The following is a 16,994-nucleotide window of genomic DNA, read 5'->3' as shown; positions in this document are numbered from 1 at the left end:
TGTCCGACCAAACGTCATTTTTATTTTTTTTCTGCCATAATTCTTTCTGTCTGTCACTAACTTTAAAGTCACCCATGTCGCAAAAAAAACTTTTCCCCATAACTTTCAGTGTTGCCAGACTTTTTTCATAAAAATGGTGAAATGTCATTCGGGTCCCCAAACGTCACCAGACTGCATACCAAGTTTTTGGAATTTTTGGAAATTTCCATTTTCTACTATCCGGGGCCGTGGTGGAAAATTTTCTACCAAAATGGTAGTTTTTTCCAATTCATGGCAACACTCGAATAACAGACCAACAATCGCCCGGAACATTGTACCCTACTCCGGTGTCGCCATCTACCGGAAAATTCGTGTCAAAGTTTAGGAATTTAATGCTCGCAACAAAATGGCCGACGGCTCAGCCGCCATCTTGTTTTTCGATAATCTGTGAATGGGGCTCTTAAGAAGACTATACATGTCACAAACACTCAAAAGAAAATTTCAAAAACAATTGCGCATCTCGGAGTGACACCTCCCCAAAAACACCCCGAAATCGCATTTTCAATCCAAGATGGCGGCGCGGCCATTTTGTTTTTCTAATTTTTTCTCAATTTTTTTAACACACCTTGGCAACCCCAACAAACTCCCAAAAAAGAAAAAATTCAGGACCGAAAACAAAAAAGTTGGTATTTCAAAAAGTGCCGCCATTTTGTTTTTTGGTTCAAAAAATGTAATAAAGCTGGCAGTCGAAAAATCTAGTTTAAAACAAACACCAAAAATTTTACCCGTCTCCCCTCTAAATACCCCAAAAACACCCCTGATCAGTCAGTGAGTGAGTGAGTGGTAATCGAGCTTTATATATTATAGACTAGCTTTGGTCGCCCGCTACGCGGGCTACAAAAGCTAGATCTGCGATGCTGGCCGCTCCGGGCTTCGCCCTACGCGGCGCTCGGCCTGCGGCCTCGCATTCGGAGCTCGGCCTTCGGCCTCGCAAAAATTACACGGGGCTAGTTTTTGTTTGTCGCGGTGCTCTTGTGCTTTTTTGACGCAACACAAGTAAATCTATGGCGACTGTCGGGATTTGAACCATCGCTCGGCCTTCGGCCTCGCCTTTCTGTCTGTCACTGGGCTCTAGTCCTTTTTTGATGCATTAAAAATAAATCTATGGCGACTCACAGGCTTTAATCGCCTTTTTCTACGTTAGCTAAGCCCCCCTGCATACAATTTGTATGGAGAATTTAGTCCCTTTAGGAAAACGGGTGAACGCTTGGCGGCCATCTTGGATTTCCAAAATTTTGCATTTTTCCCTTAATCTGGACCATTTTCCGCGCCGAACCCCATTTTAACTTTTTTTCTAACTTAACCCAATCCCGTAAAACAATTCCTTAAAACCACCCATGTCCCAAAATTTTGAGTTTCCGTAACTCCCAGTGTTGCCAGGTCATCGAGCTAAAAATGGTCAAATGTCATTAGTTTGACTTATTTGCAGGAGGCGTCATCCAAATTTCTGACCGGAAGTCGTTATTTCCATTTTTTACATTTTTTGACCAAATCTTCCAAAGTATGGCAACACTGGAAATTTTTGTTTTCCCAAACGATATTCCTTGACAAACTACGTAATCGCCCCATACAACTCGACTTTCCCAAATGTTGCCAACTGCTCGAAAAATGCATTTGAAAAATCAGAAATCTGAAACTTTTTACAAAATGGCCGCTCACTCGGTAGCCATCTTGATTTTCTGACATTTCGGATTTTTCCCATAATCTGGGTCGTATAACCGACCAAACCACATTTTTGGATTTTTTCTGCCATAACTCCTTCTGTCCGTCCTTAACTTTAAAGACACCCATGTCGAAAAAAATACTTTTCCCCGTAGCTCCCAGTGTTGCCAGGTGATTGAGATGAAAATGGTCAAATGTCATTTGCACGACCCCTATGCAGGAGGCGTCATCCAAATTTTTGACCGGAAGTCGTTATTTCTACTTTCGACATTTTTGGACCAAATCTCCCAAAGTGTGGCAACACTGGAAAAAATTCTTCACCCAAGCGAAACCTCTCGACAAGAGACACAACCGCCTCATACAACTCAATTTTCCAAAATGTTGCCAACTACTCGAAAAATGAATTCCAAAAATTCGAAATTTTCAACTTTTCACAAAATGGCCGCCCACGCCGCCGCCATCTTGATTTTCTGACATTTCGGATTTTTCCCATAATCTGGGTCGTATATCCGACCAAACCTCATTTTTATTTTTTTTCTGCCATTATTCTTTCTGTCTGTCACTAACTTTAAAGACACCCATGTCGCAAAAAAAACTTTTCCCCATAACTTTCAGTGTTGCCAGACTTTTTTGATAAAAATGGTGAAATGTCATTCGGGTCCCCAAACGTCACCAAACTGCATACCAAGTTTTTGGAATTTCTGGAAATTTCCATTTTCTACTATCCGGGGCCGTGGTGGAAAATTTTCTTCCAAAATGGTAGTTTTTTCCGATTTATGGCAACACTCGAATAACAGACCAACAATCGCCCGGAACATTGTACCCCACTCCGGGGTCGCCATCTGCCGGAAAATTGCTACCAAAGTTTGGGATTTTTTTGATCGCAACAAAATGGCCGACGGCTCAGCCGCCATCTTGTTTTTTGATAATCTGTGAATGTATCTCTTAAGAAGACTATACATGTCACAAATACTCAAAAGAAATTTTCAAAAACAATTGCGCATCTCGGAGTGACACCTCCCTAAAAACACCTCGAAATCGCATTTTCAATCCAAGATGGCGGCGCGGCCATTTTGTTTTTCCGTTTTTTTCTCAAATTTTTTAACACACCTTGGCAACCCCAACAAACTCCCAAAAAAGAAAAAATTCAGGACTGAAAACAAAAAAGTTGGTGTTTCAAAAAGTGCCGCCATTTTGTTTTTTGGTTCAAAAAATCTAGTAAAGCTGGCAGTCGAAAAATCTAGTTTAAAACAAACACCAAAAATTTTACCCATCTCCCCTTTAAATACCCCAAAAATACCCCTGATCAGTCAGTGAGTCAGTGAGTGGTAATCGAGCTTTATATAATATAGACTAGCTTTGGTCGCCCGCTACGCGGGCTACAAAAGCTAGATCTGCGATGCTGGCCGCTCCGGGCTTCGCCCTACGCGGCGCTCGGCCTGCGGCCTCGCATTCGGAGCTCGGCCTTCGGCCTCGCAAAAATTACACGGAGCTAGTCTTTGTTTGTCACGGTGCTCTTGTGCTTTTTTGACGCAACACAAGTTAATCTATGGCGACTGTGGGGATTTGAACCATCGCTCGGCCTTCGGCCTCGCCTTTCTGTCTGTCACTGGGCTCTAGTCCTTTTTTGACGCATTAAAAATAAATCCATGGCGACTCACAGGCTTTAAACTATCGCTCGGCCTTCGGCCTCGCCTTTTTCTACGTTAGCTAAGCCCCCCTGCATACAATTTGTATGGAGAATTTAGTCCCTTTAGGAAAACGGGTGAACGCTTGGCGGCCATCTTGGATTTCCAAAATTTTGCATTTTTGCCTTAATCTGGACCATTTTCCGCGCCGAACCCCATTTTTACTTTTTTTCTAACTTCACCCTATCCCGAATTCATTTGTTTCTACAATTCCTTATTCCTCCGATGTCGCAAAACTTTGAGTTCCCCTAACTCCCAGTGTTGCCAGGTGATCGAGATAAAAATAGTCAAATGTCATTAGTTTGACCTATTTGCAGGAGGCGTCATCCAAATTTCTGACCGGAAGTCGGTATTTCCATTTTTTACATTTTTGGACCAAAACTCTCAAAGTATGGCAACACTGGAAATTTTTGTTTTCCCAAACGATACTCCTTGACAAATCACGTAATCGCCCCATACAACCTGACTTTCCCAAATGTTGCCAACTACCCGAAAAATGCATTTGAAAAATCAGAAATCTGAAACTTTTTACAAAATGGCCGCTCACTCGGTCGCCATCTTGATTTTCTGACATTTCGGATTTTTCCCATAGTCTGGATCGTATAACCGACCAAACCCCATTTTTGGATTTTTCTGCCATATCTCCTTCTGTCCGTCCTTAACTTTAAAGTCACCCATGTCGAAAAAAATACTTTTCCCCGTAGCTCCCAGTGTTGCCAGGTGATTGAGATGAAAATGGTCAAATGTCATTTGCACGAGCCCTTTGCAGGAGGCGTCATCCAAATTTTTGACCGGAAGTCGTTATTTCTACTTTCGACATTTTTGGACCAAATCTCCCAAAGTATGGCAACACTGAAGAAATTTCTCCACCCAAGCGAAACCTCTTGACAAGACACACAACCGCCTCATACAACTCGACTTTCCAAAATGTTGCCAAGTTCTCGAAAAATGGATTCCAAAATTTCGAAATTTTCAACTTTTTACAAAATGGCCGCCCACGCCTCCGCCATCTTGATTTTTTGACATTTCGGATTTTTCCCATAATCTGGGTCGTATATCCAACCAAACGTCATTTTTATTTTTTTTCTGCCACGACTCCTTCTGTCTGTCACTAACTTTAAAGTCACCCATGTCGTAAAAAAAACTTTTCCCCATAACTTTCAGTGTTGCCAGACTTTTTTGATAAAAATGGTGAAATGTCATTCGGGTCCCCAAATGTCACCAGACTGCATACCAAGTTTTTGGAATTTCTGGAATTTTCCATTTTCTACTATCCGGGGCCGTGGTGGAAAATTTTCTTCCAAAATGGTAGTTTTTTCCGATTCATGGCAACACTCGAATAACAGACCAACAATCGCCCGGAACATTGTACCCCACTCCGATGTCGCCATCTACCGGAAAATTCGTGTCAAACTTTGGGAATTTTTTGATCGCAACAAAATGGCCGACAGCTCAGCCGCCATCTTGTTTTTTGATAATCTGTGCATGTGGCTCTAAAGAAGACTATACAAGTCACAAATACTCAAAAGAAGTTTAAAAAAACAATTGCGCATCTCGGAATGACACCTCCCTAAAAACACCCCGAAATCGAATTTTCATTCCAAGATGGCGGCGCGGCCATTTTGTTTTTTCATTTTTTTCTCACATTTTTGAGCACACCTTGACAACCCTAATAAACTCCCAAAAAGGAAAAAATTCAGGATGAAAAACAAAAAAGTTGGAGTTTCAAAAAGTGCCGCCATTTTGTTTTTTGGTTCAAAAAATATGGTAAAGCTGTCAGTCAAAAAATCTAGTTAAAAACAAACACTAACAATTTTACCCCTCTCCCCTCTAAATACCCTAAAAATACCCCTGATCAGTGAGTCAGTCAGTGAGTGGTAATCGAGCTTTATATAATATAGACTAGCTTTGGTCGCCCGCTACGCGGGCTACAAAAGCTAGATCTGCGATGCTGGCCGCTCCGGGCTTCGCCCTACGCGGCGCTCGGCCTGCGGCCTCGCATTCGGAGCTCGGCCTTCGGCCTCGCAAAAATTACAGGGGGCGTTCTCGTTTGTCACTGTGCTCTTGTGCTTTTTTGACGCAACACAAGTAAATCTATGGCGACTGTCGGGATTCGAACCATCGCTCGGCCTTCGGCCTCGCCTTTCTGTCTGTCACTGGGCTCTAGTCCTTTTTTGACGCATTAAAAATAAATCTATGGTGACTCACAGGCTTTAAACTATCGCTCGGCCTTCGGCCTCGCCTTTTTCTACGTTAGCTGAGCCCCCCTGCATACAATTTGTATGGAGAATTTAGTCCCTTTAGGAAAACGGGTGAACGCTTGGCGGCCATCTTGGATTTCCAAAATTTTGCATTTTTGCCTTAATCTGGACCATTTTCCGCGCCGAACCCCATTTTAACTTTTTTTCTAACTTCACCCAATCCCGTAAAACAATTCCTTAAAACCACCCATGTCCCAAAATTTTGAGTTTCCGTAACTCCCAGTGTTGCCAGGTGATCGAGATGAAAATGGTCAAATGTCATTAGTTTGACCTATTTGCAGGAGGCGTCTTCCAAATTTTTGACCGAAAGTCGTTATTTCAATTTTTTTCATTTTTGGATCAAATCTCTCAAAGTATGGCAACACTGGAAATTGTTATTTTTCCAAACGATACTCCTTGACAAACTACGTAATCGCCCCATACAACCCGACTTTCTCAGGTGTTGTCAACTACCCGAGAAACGCATTTGAAAAATCAGAAAACTGAAACTTTTTACAAAATGGCCGCCCGCTCATCCGCCATCTTGAATTTCTGACATTTCGGATTTTTCCCATAGTCTGGGTCGTATAACCGACCAAACTCCATTTTTGGATTTTTTCTGCCATATCTCCTTCTGTCCGTCCTTAACTTTAAAGACACCCATGTCGAAAAAAATACTTTTCCCCGTAGCTCCCAGTGTTGCCAGGTGATCGATACGGAAATGGTCAAATGTCATTTGCACGACCCCTTTGCAGGAGGTGTCATCTAAATTTCTGAGCGGAAGTCGTTATTTCTACTTACGACATTTTTGGACCAAATCTCCTAAAGTATGGCAACACTGGAGAAATTTCTTCACCCAAGCGAAACCTCTTGACAAGACACACAACCGCCTCATACAAGTCGACTTTCCCAAATGTTGCCAACTACTCGAAAAATGAATTCCAAAATTTCGAAATTTTCAACTTTTTACAAAATGGCCGCCCACGCCGCCGCCATCTTGATTTTTTGACATTTCGGATTTTTCCCATAGTCTGGGTCGTATATCCAACCAAACGTCATTTTTATTTTTTTTCTCTCATAATTCTTTCTGTCTGTCACTAACTTTAAAGACACCCATGTCGCGAAAATTTGTTTTCCCCGTAACTTTCAGTGTTGCCAGACTTTTTTCATAAAAATGGTGAAATGTCATTCGGGTCCCCAAACGTCACCAAACTGCATACCAAGTTTTTGGAATTTTTGGAAATTTCCATTTTCTACTATCCGGGGCCGTGGTGGAAAATTTTCTTCCAAAATGGTAGTTTTTTCCGATCCATGGCAACACTCGAATAACAGACCAACAATCGCCCGAAACATTGTACCCCACTCCGGTGTCGCCATCTGCCGGAAAATTGCTACCAAAGTTTGGGAATTTTATGCTCGTAACAAAATGGCCGACGGCTCAGCCGCCATCTTGTTTTTTGATAATCTGTGAATGGGGCTCTGAAGCAGACTATACATGTCACAAACACTCAAAAGAATTTTTCAAAAACAATTGCGCATCTCGGAGTGACACCTCCCTAAAAACACCTCGAAATCGCATTTTCAATCCAAGATGGCGGCGCGGCCATTTTGTTTTTCCGTTTTTTTCTCACATTTTTGAACACACCTTGGCAACCCCACTTAACACTCAAAAAAGAAAAAATTCAGGACCAGAGACAAAAAAGTTTGTGTCTCAAAAAATGCCGCCATTTTGTTTTTTGGTTCAAAAAATATACTAAAGCTGGCAGTCGAAAAATCTAGTTTGAGATAAACACCTACAATTTTACCCCTCTCCCCTCTAAATACCCCAAAAATACCCCTGATCAGTCAGTCAGTCAGTGAGTGAGTGGTAATCGAGCTTTATATAATATAGATAGATAGATAGATAGATAGAAGATAAACATATTACATCAGAATATATCAGGACTCATAAATAAAAGCGAAGAACTAGCCGTAAATTTAATAGAACTGCAAAAATCCAAACCTATCGACGTGATATGCATAAGTGAACACAATATGACAGAAGAGAATAAAAATTATGTCACTATTCCAAACTTTCTTTTGAAAACAAGTTTCTGCAGAGATAAAAGAAGAGGAGGAGCGTGCATTCTGGTTAGAACTGGACTTTCATGCAGAGAACTAGAAGACATAAAAAATATATCTGTAAAATGTGTGATTGAATGTTGTGCTCTAGAACTATTAGACCACAATATAATTATAATTTGTGTATATAGAATCCCTGGATCGAATCTAGATATTTTTTATGAAAAACTCGAATTGATTTTACAAAAGACGTGTATAAATAAAAATAAAAAAATATTACTATGCGGAGACTTCAATATAGATATCCTTAAAAAGTCATCAATGAGTAGAGATTTTGAATGTCACTTGGTTAGCTACAATTTAAAACTACAATTTCGTGAACCAACTAGACTTTCGAGTGGAACATGCTTAGATAACATTGCCACAAATTTCAAGGGATCCAAAGGTGAAAGTGATTGAGCTCGCCCTATCGGATCACACTGCTCAAATATTGAGCTGTCCAGTAAAAAAAACTTGTTCCTTGCCCCTTTGGTTTATTAAACGTCGGGATTATTCACTGGAACACCTCGAAAAATTTAAGGAATCTTTGAGTTCTCTAAGTTTCTATGACACGTTTAACTCTGTCGAGGTGAATGAGGCATTTGATTTTTTTCATGATGATTTTAAATGTTTTTATGACTTATGTTTCCCTTATAAAACAATAAAAAGATATATAAAAAATAAGCCGAAATGGATTTCCCAAGGAATAAGACTATGTTGCAAAAATAAAAGAAAACTTTTGTGGTTATCTAGAATTAATAAAAGGAATAAATGTTACCAAACAAAATTCAAAAACTACTCCAAAATATTGAAAAATATCATAAAATTAACTCAAAGAAAACAAAATGATAGAACAATTGCAATGTCAAAAAATAAAACTAAAGCCACCTGGCGCATAATTAACCAGTCGAAGACAATAATGCCTGTCGAGCCCATAACTAAAATTAAAATAAATGGGGAGAATATTGTTGACCCGTTAAAAATAGCTACTTCATTTAATAATTATTACATTGATCAAATAAAAATCAACAATAAAGCTTTAGACAAAAAAAATAATGTCCCAAATCATACTAATTCCATATATTTAGCTCCAGTAACAGCATACGACAATATAAAAGTAATAAAAAATTTAAAGAATACAAGTAGTGTGGGTATCGACGGAGTCTCAACTCTGGCTGTGAAATATGTTGGAGAAATAATTGCGTTACCGCTTAGCCACATAATAAACTTAATTTTTAATACAGGAATTTACCCAGATAGATTAAAGTCAGTTATTGTAACACCTCTATATAAAAAAGGTGACAAAATGGATATATCCAACTACAGACCAGTAGCATTACTACCAATATTTTCAAAAGTAATAGAAAAAATTATTTACAATATATTATATAAATTTCTTGAAAAAAATCGAATATTGGTAGAAGAACAAAAAGGTTTTCGCAAGGGCATGACTATTAATTCTGCAATTTATGACTTGGTAAAACGTGTAACATTAAATTTAGACAAAACTAAACCAACTTGTGCTGTCTTTATGGACATGTCAAAAGCTTTTGACCACGTAGACCATACTATACTTTTAAAAAAACTATATCGCTATGGTATTAGAGAAAATGCTTTGAATCTAATAAGATCATACTTAGACAAAAGAATCCAATACACAGAAATAACTCGCATATCATCTTCTAACAGTAATAAATATAGATCTGAAGGTAGAGTGATTAAATTTGGAGTCCCCCAGGGTAGTGTGTTGGGTCCTTTATTGTTCTTGGTGTATATTAATGACATGCCTAAGTCTATTAACTACCCTATGGTCTTATTTGCTGATGATAGCACAGTGATTATTGAAACCAATCAACCTGATCAATATGAAATCACTATAAACGACACCATAAAAGACATAATTGCCTGGATGGATCATAACAACTTGAATATTAATTTAGATAAAACAAAGATAATGCAATTCACTCAAAGAAAACCGAAATTTAATTTAAACATAAATTATAACTCTATTCCAATCGAAAATGTACATTCGATCAAGTTTCTTGGTGTTCTCATAGATAGCAATATGTCATGGGAATCGCATTCTATAGAAGTATGCAAAAGACTTTATAGATTCTCTTTTGCACTGACTAAACTCGCAAAAATAGCTGATCAACCTACTGTACTGGCTGCATATCATGGCTTTGTAATGTCGACTCTACGATATGGGGTGATTTTTTGGGGCAATTCCTCTTACAGGGAAATTATTTTCAGAGCACAAAAAAGATGTGTTCGTGCAATCTATGGGTTGAAATCAACAGACAGTTGTAAGCCTATATTTAAAAAGCTAAAACTGTTAACCTTCCCGTGTCTGTATATTTTAGAAGCCTGCCTTTTTGTCAAATATCATCCAGATGAATTTAAAAGAGTGGAGTCGACAATAGCTCATCGTCTTCGACCTAGGAAACCTATGGTAGAAAGAAATATGTGTAAGACTGCATTAATGAAAAAGAGTTTCTTAGATATGGCACCAAAACTGTTTAACAAGCTTCCTAAGGCCTTGCTAGAGTGTGATGACAAAATGTTTAAAAAGGAACTGATCTTACTACTATTAAATAAAATGTATTATACCATTGATGAATTTTGTAATGATTCTTTAGGTTAAGTTTTGACATAATTTGAAATTGTATACTTTATGACATTAGCTATTATTTTGATGTATTTAATAATTAGAAAGATTGACTGACTGCATTGACATAGATAATTTTGTAATACCAATTGATTTAGATTATATAATTATTCAAATTTATTAAGAATTCGTATGCCTATACGGCAGATCATAGTGGAACCTACTAACCCCTAACAACTTTGTACCTATGATAATGACGAATAAATTTCATTTTCATTTTCATTTTCATTTTCAAAAAATGTAGTATGTAGTGTGGGCAGGCCTCCCACTAGGTGGACCGACGACACGGTAATACTATCTATACAGTATTCCAACTCGGCCATATTTTTGAAATAAATGTCAACAGTCGCGCGGTACGTCACAGTATGACAACATGCGATAGGGATGCCCACCTACCAGTACCCAGTTTAATTACATCTGCTTTATTAATCTAAGCTGCCTACTTAGAATTTCTATCTAGTTTTGTGATTGTATTTTTTTATTTAGTTAGACAGACAAAATACTTTGTGAATGGAATAGGTTAAAAATGTTTATTGTTTTGTGATTAGTAGATTTAATTTAGTAAAAACTACTTAAATAATTTTTAAACTTTAATAATCATAATGATCTGTTACGTTAATTTCGGGCGGGCGAAGTCGTGGGCAAAAGCTGGTTTAATACTATATAATTTTCATTTTAAAGCAAACTAACTGAAAATGACAATTTGACTAGTTTTTGACCAATTTGACCGTAAATGACGGTCAGTCCAATTCAATCAGTTTTGTCATTTTTAACACTTGGCCACCGACGTCCATTCGGCACATTCGCGACACCCCCGACTTTTGCATACCGAGCGCATACCGAGATTTGAATTTCGAAAGAAAGTTCTCGTTTCGACTGTTTATATGAAGTTACAATACTGTATGATATTATTACCGTGCCGACGATCAGGTGAAGGTCGCGGGAGGTGCCTGGATGGGGGCGGCGCAGGACCGGTCTTTGTGGAAAACCTTGGGGGGAGCCTTTGTCCAAGCAGTGGACGTCTTTTGGCTGAAACGAACTATCAAAAATGTAACCTATCAAAACATAAAATATGGTTTGATTCTGTTACAGGTGTTTTTTTTATTCATCTGTCTGTTAAATACTCTAGATTCTTTATAATTTTTATATTGGGTGCATAAAAACTTGGTTTGGTACTTCAGAGAGCGGGCGGTGCTTCTTGCATTTGCTTGTACTATAACATAGTCGGTGAGCGCGGGTAATGTGGGACTGGGTACTTATGCCGGCGTCACTAAGTGGAAATCTTAAGCTAAATAATTTTATCTATTTTATTATCTACTTCAGAACCGTATTATCCTTTTCAACGCCAATGACGGATACATGCTTACATCAGGTTGACCGCCAACGACGGATTAATCCGTCTTAAAAATGATGTCAGTAATTGGCTAATTGAGTATTATGTAAACTGAATAATGATGAATACACGATTATATTGATATCATATTTATCAAGCGTGGCGTCAGAGTGATGGCTTTTGTATTTGACGTGGCGCTGAAAAGGTTAAGGTGTGTTGCTGTTGTCTACATCATATGTTTACAGTTTTCATTAACTATTACAGTTATTTGAACTTACTGATTAAAGAAATAGCCATGATCGCAAAGAAGACTGCCAAGAAGAAGTGTATGGTTATGTGTCCGTTCCTTATGAAGTACACGCCGCCTATTACACCCAGCACTGTGTTGTATGAAGCCAGTATTAGGCAGAGCCATAGTCCTAATTCTAGCACACATAGCTTTTCCTGGAACAGAAGATTGACTCCATTTAGTAATTTCATTACCCGTGTAGAGAAGGCCTAAACGAGTCTCCTTACTTAATTTATTATTAAAACTGAAAACGAAGGAGGTAGGAGGACTCTTAAGTGAGTACTCTGTCTAAAACTCGGATTTATATTTGCCTGACATGTTGTGTCGTGGCGCATCAGAACCTTTCTGATAGAATATAAATCCGACTTAATGCGGCGATCAAAGATTACTCTCCAAATTATTTTTATTATCCACGACGAGGAAGCTCATGGCCTGTATCTCACCTGATGGTAAGTGTGATCAGGTCGAAGGTGGAACGAGCTTCACCCGGAATCCTCAACCATGGCTGTCTTACCTCTATCTATGGGAACACAATAATGCTGTTAACATTGTTGTTATGGCGACAGACTTAGGTAAGATGGTAGTAGCTAGCCAGGCGGACTTAGAACAAGCCCTACTACCAACCAAACCGAACAGAAAAATCTGCCCCCATTGGTAATCGAACCCGGGACCTCTGCGTCTGAAGCAGGCGGTCTTACCATTAGACCACAGAGGTGGTTGATAATATTATATTCGATACAGACGAAAATACCCTCTCTTGATAATGTTGATTCGCAGTTGGAATTACTAAGTAATGATTATAAAGTAAATTAATCCGTTTACAATTTCACAGTCAGAATTAAAATTTCCGCGAAAGTTGTTGTGTGTTTATCATTCAATGAAGTGACCATACCCTCGTAATGAGAAAACATATTATTATTTAACTACTAAGAGAATAAACGAATGTAAATGAATACAGGAATTGTAGGAATGTGCGCTTTACCAATCCAAAAAGGGGATCCAAAAGATTATTAGTATTTGTTCAGAGAAAGATAAGATAAGATAAGATAAGATAATACTTTATTGCCTCGTTTTTACATGCTTTACAAACATAGAAATATAAACAAAAAAAATTACATTAAAAAACATAAGAGGCAAAAGGATGAGGCTCAGCATATGCGAGGTCAAGCATACCCTACCCCGCGCTGATTTTCAGCCTCCTCCTTTTCCCTTAGTTGGAAGGTGGGAAACAACCAGTAAAAAGGGGAGGAGGGTAAGATTAAACAGGGGTAATTAAAATACAAAAACAAAAACCCTATAAATACAAAGACAATATGTATGTACGGTACTCGTTAGTGTCAGTTGATTGTGTGTGTACATGTGAGACGTGAGTGTTGTGTGTGTTGGTGTATGTTTGTTAGTGTATTTGCGTATAAAAGGAATTTAGGTTGGGATGAGTGGAAAAAAAAAAACTGCCTCAAAGACAAATGTTTCCAGTAGGCGTGCTTCAAGTCTTCCGCGACATTTTGTTTCTGGGATAAAGCCTTTTTGTACATATTTTTAAAATATTGACCGCTAGTTTTTTTTCTCAGGGGTGGAGGAAGGTCGTTCCATATTTTTGTTGCGGAAAACCTGAAACTTCCCCTGTATCGGGAAGTCCTGTGTTTAGGAACCCTGAGTAGATTTTGCGCCGTAGAACGGAGCAGCTTGAAGGCTTCATTCGTACGCCAATTTATTTTCTCATACAGGTATTCTGGTTTTTTATTCCATATTATTCTGTGGACGGTACATGCATAATGGAGTTCTCTCCTGCCCTTCATGTTGAGGATGTTATGTCGGTTCATATATGGAGTAATATACTGCCTTCTTGGAACGTTAAGGCTGAATCTGACACAAGCGTTTTGAACTCGCTGTATTGCTCTTTCCTGGCTACTACACAGTCTTGGACCATAAACATTACTACAGTAGTTAAAGGGGGAGAGTACCAACAGGTCTGTGAGAAGTATCCGTAATTCTTCTTTAATAAAAGGTCTAATTTTATATAGTATCTTTAGTTTGTAAAAGGCATTTCTTATTTTTATATTTATATGTTCTGTAAACTTTTGCTCGCCATCCAGTATTAATCCCAGGTTTCTTGCAGCATCAACCCGTTCCAGAGGTACACCGTTTATTTTAACCTTATCTTTGCAGTCAAGTACTGTTTGCATCTGTCTTTTAGTACCTAGGACCAGCACTTGCGATTTGCTTGCGTTGAGTACTAGTGAGTTCTTTTGTGACCAGTTGTAAATGTTGAGAAGATCTTCATTAATTCGAGCTATAGCAACTGCGGCATCACTGCCTTTGAAAGAGTAATATAACTGCGTGTCATCCGCGTAAAGATGGTATTTACAGGTTCTTATATTATCAGGTAGATCTGAGGTGAACAAAGAAAAGAGAAAAGGGCTTAATCGTGATCCCTGAGGGACTCCACGCTGTAGCTTCCCAGGTGATGATAGTCTTTCCTCACCGTTATCTGATTCAGTGATTACAATCTGTTCTCTCTCGACCAGAAAAGTTTTAAACCACTGGCAAGCATTTCTAGAAAAACCATATAGCTCCAATTTCCTTAGTAGGAGTTCTGGGTGCAAGCAGTCGAAGGCTCGAGAGTAGTCGAGCAAAACCATAATCGTACTCAGTCCGAGATCGGAAGCTTCTGTTATGTCATCAGTCACATGCAGAAGTGCTGTTTCCGTGCCATGTCCCTTGCGGAACCCGGACTGGAATTTTGGTATTATATTATTTCCTTCTATAAAGCTCACCACTTGCTTCAAAACTACCTCTTCCACGACCTTGGATAGAACCGGTAATATCGAAATTGGCCTCAAGTCTTTCAGATCCTCAATAGAGTTTTTTTTGGGTATGGGTCTTACTAAGGCTCTTTTCCAATCAGATGGGAATGTGCTTGTTTCAATTGATCTATTAATTATTGCTGTAATAATAGGTAGTGTACACGGTAACGTCGACTTGATCATTTCTATATTTAGATCATCATAACCAGTGGCTTTTGTTTTAATTTTGTGTATTATTTTTAGCACTTCTGCCTCAGTTGTTGGTTTCAGCTCAAACAAAGGACCTTGATATCGGCGGCCCTCCAAGTTCTCCTGATCTGTATCTGCACTACCACAAGAAGGAAGGTTCAAGAAGTGGGCATTAATTTTTTCGGGATTATTTAAATGGCTAGGCAGTAATTTAGAACACTCGTTACCTGTAAGACAGTGTTTTTTTAAGTGTCTAAATAGAATTTCCGGCTTTTTAGAATTTTTATTTATAAACTGATTAAAGTATGCTTTCTTTTCTCGTTTAATGGTTGCCGTTGCGAAGTTTCTAAGGTCGCGATAGTAGTTCTTAGACGATTCTGTTTTATTTTTCAGAGCCTTTTCTAGAGCCGCATCCCTCAACTTCATAATAAATTTGACCGTGTCCGTAATCCACGGCTTTGGATTCTCTTTAAGTATTATATTCTTTTTAGGCGCATGCAAATCAAATAAGGCTAGTATATAGTGATTGAAAGCACTTACCATTTCGTCCACATTGCCAAGATCTTGAATAGACTCCCATGGGACTACTCGCAGATCCGCTTCGAATCGATCCCAGTTTATACTGCTGATCAATCTCCTTTTGCTTACCAACTTCAAAGGTTTCGGTTTTTTGATATTAAAATCTATTAAAACCATTGCATGATCACTAGTCCCAGTACTGTGTACTACTTGAGTAGCTTTACATCGTTCTGGAGTATCGGTCATAACTAAATCTAAGATGGTTTCCGTAGACTCTGTTACTCTTGTGGGCTCTTTAACTAGTTGGGTAAGATTATGCTGACGGCAAAAAGCGGAGAGGTCATTAGCTTGCGAGGAGCTATTGCTAAGGTCAATATTCAGATCTCCCAAGACACATGTGTAGTCACATCGTGCCATAGCTGTAGTGGATTCACTAAGGGAGTCGAGAGCATCAGCTACTCGAACACTTTCTGGCCTGTAGGCTGTCCCAATTGCAAGAGAAGCTCCAGGCAACCTGATTTCGAGCCACATCTGTTCAAGCAGTGAGGGTGGGTGCTGTCGCATTTTGCTATGAATATTTTTTTTAACATAGAAACCGACACCGCCACCAGACCTACCCTGACGCGCTCTGTGCATAAATTTGTAACCCGGTAGTGATGGTGCCAGACACTCATCTCCCTCCTTCAGCCAAGTCTCGTTGAGAGCTAGAACATCAGGTTGATGGTTCAAAATAGCCACCATAAAATTATCTTGTCCTGTATTTAGAGATCTAACATTCCACAACCCAAGTCGCAAACTGTGTTGCTTAGTGTTAGACATTTTCATTCGAATTAAAATGAAGTTTATTGTAAAAATTGTGTAGTGTGTATATGTGTGTGTTTTGTGTAAGTTTGGTTATGTGTTGTATAGTTTGCTTGAAAGTCAACGTACATACAGTAATATGTGTTTCTGCAGGAGTACCGTAATCAAATTTCTTTACAAAGTACAGATAAAGAAGCGTTCCAAATGTATACATTGAAAAATAGCATATTTCTAGATCAAACATGAACTTTACCAAAAACCTTTAACAAATCCGATTCCGAGCGCAATAGATGTCGTGCTTTACCTTGGTCTTGTCTAGTAAATATCTTTCCATCTCTTGTCCAAGTAAATTTAAAATTTGCATCTCGCGCCAATGAACGAGTCCGTTGAAATAGTGCCCTATTGTGTTTAGTTAGTCGCTCATTAATATAAATAGGTGTCACAGGACTTGGCAGCTGCAGACCTTCGGTGTTGAGATCACGGCGCACACGGGCCGCATGCAGCAGGGAATCCCGCGTTGCACGGTGTACCAGCCGAACAGCCAAAGGTCGAGGTCGTGAACTGTCAGTCATTAATCTTATTGGTCCAGCTCGTTCTACGCTTACAACGTCTCTCTCATCGAGGCCTACGCCTATTTTCTTCGCGATAGCCAATACCAA

At 39.0% G+C, this 16,994-nt stretch overlaps 1 protein-coding gene across 1 annotated transcript in view; it reads right to left on the bottom strand.

The window, feature by feature from the left end:
- The window catches only part of LOC135077803 (uncharacterized), a 34,895-nt gene that overhangs the window by 13,596 nt on the left and 4,305 nt on the right, over nucleotides 1–16,994 (bottom strand). Inside the window, exon 3 of the mRNA XM_063972347.1 lies at nucleotides 12,009–12,174. Within this exon, the coding sequence (XP_063828417.1) occupies nucleotides 12,009–12,174 (166 nt within the window). The remainder of the gene's footprint in view (nucleotides 1–12,008; nucleotides 12,175–16,994) is intronic.

The sequence above is a fragment of the Ostrinia nubilalis genome, chromosome 14 (genome assembly GCF_963855985.1).
Source record: "Ostrinia nubilalis chromosome 14, ilOstNubi1.1, whole genome shotgun sequence".
Classification (NCBI taxonomy): domain Eukaryota; kingdom Metazoa; phylum Arthropoda; class Insecta; order Lepidoptera; family Crambidae; genus Ostrinia; species Ostrinia nubilalis.
Note: the sequence above shows the minus strand (reverse complement) of the source record. Positions and strands in the feature narration are given on the sequence as shown.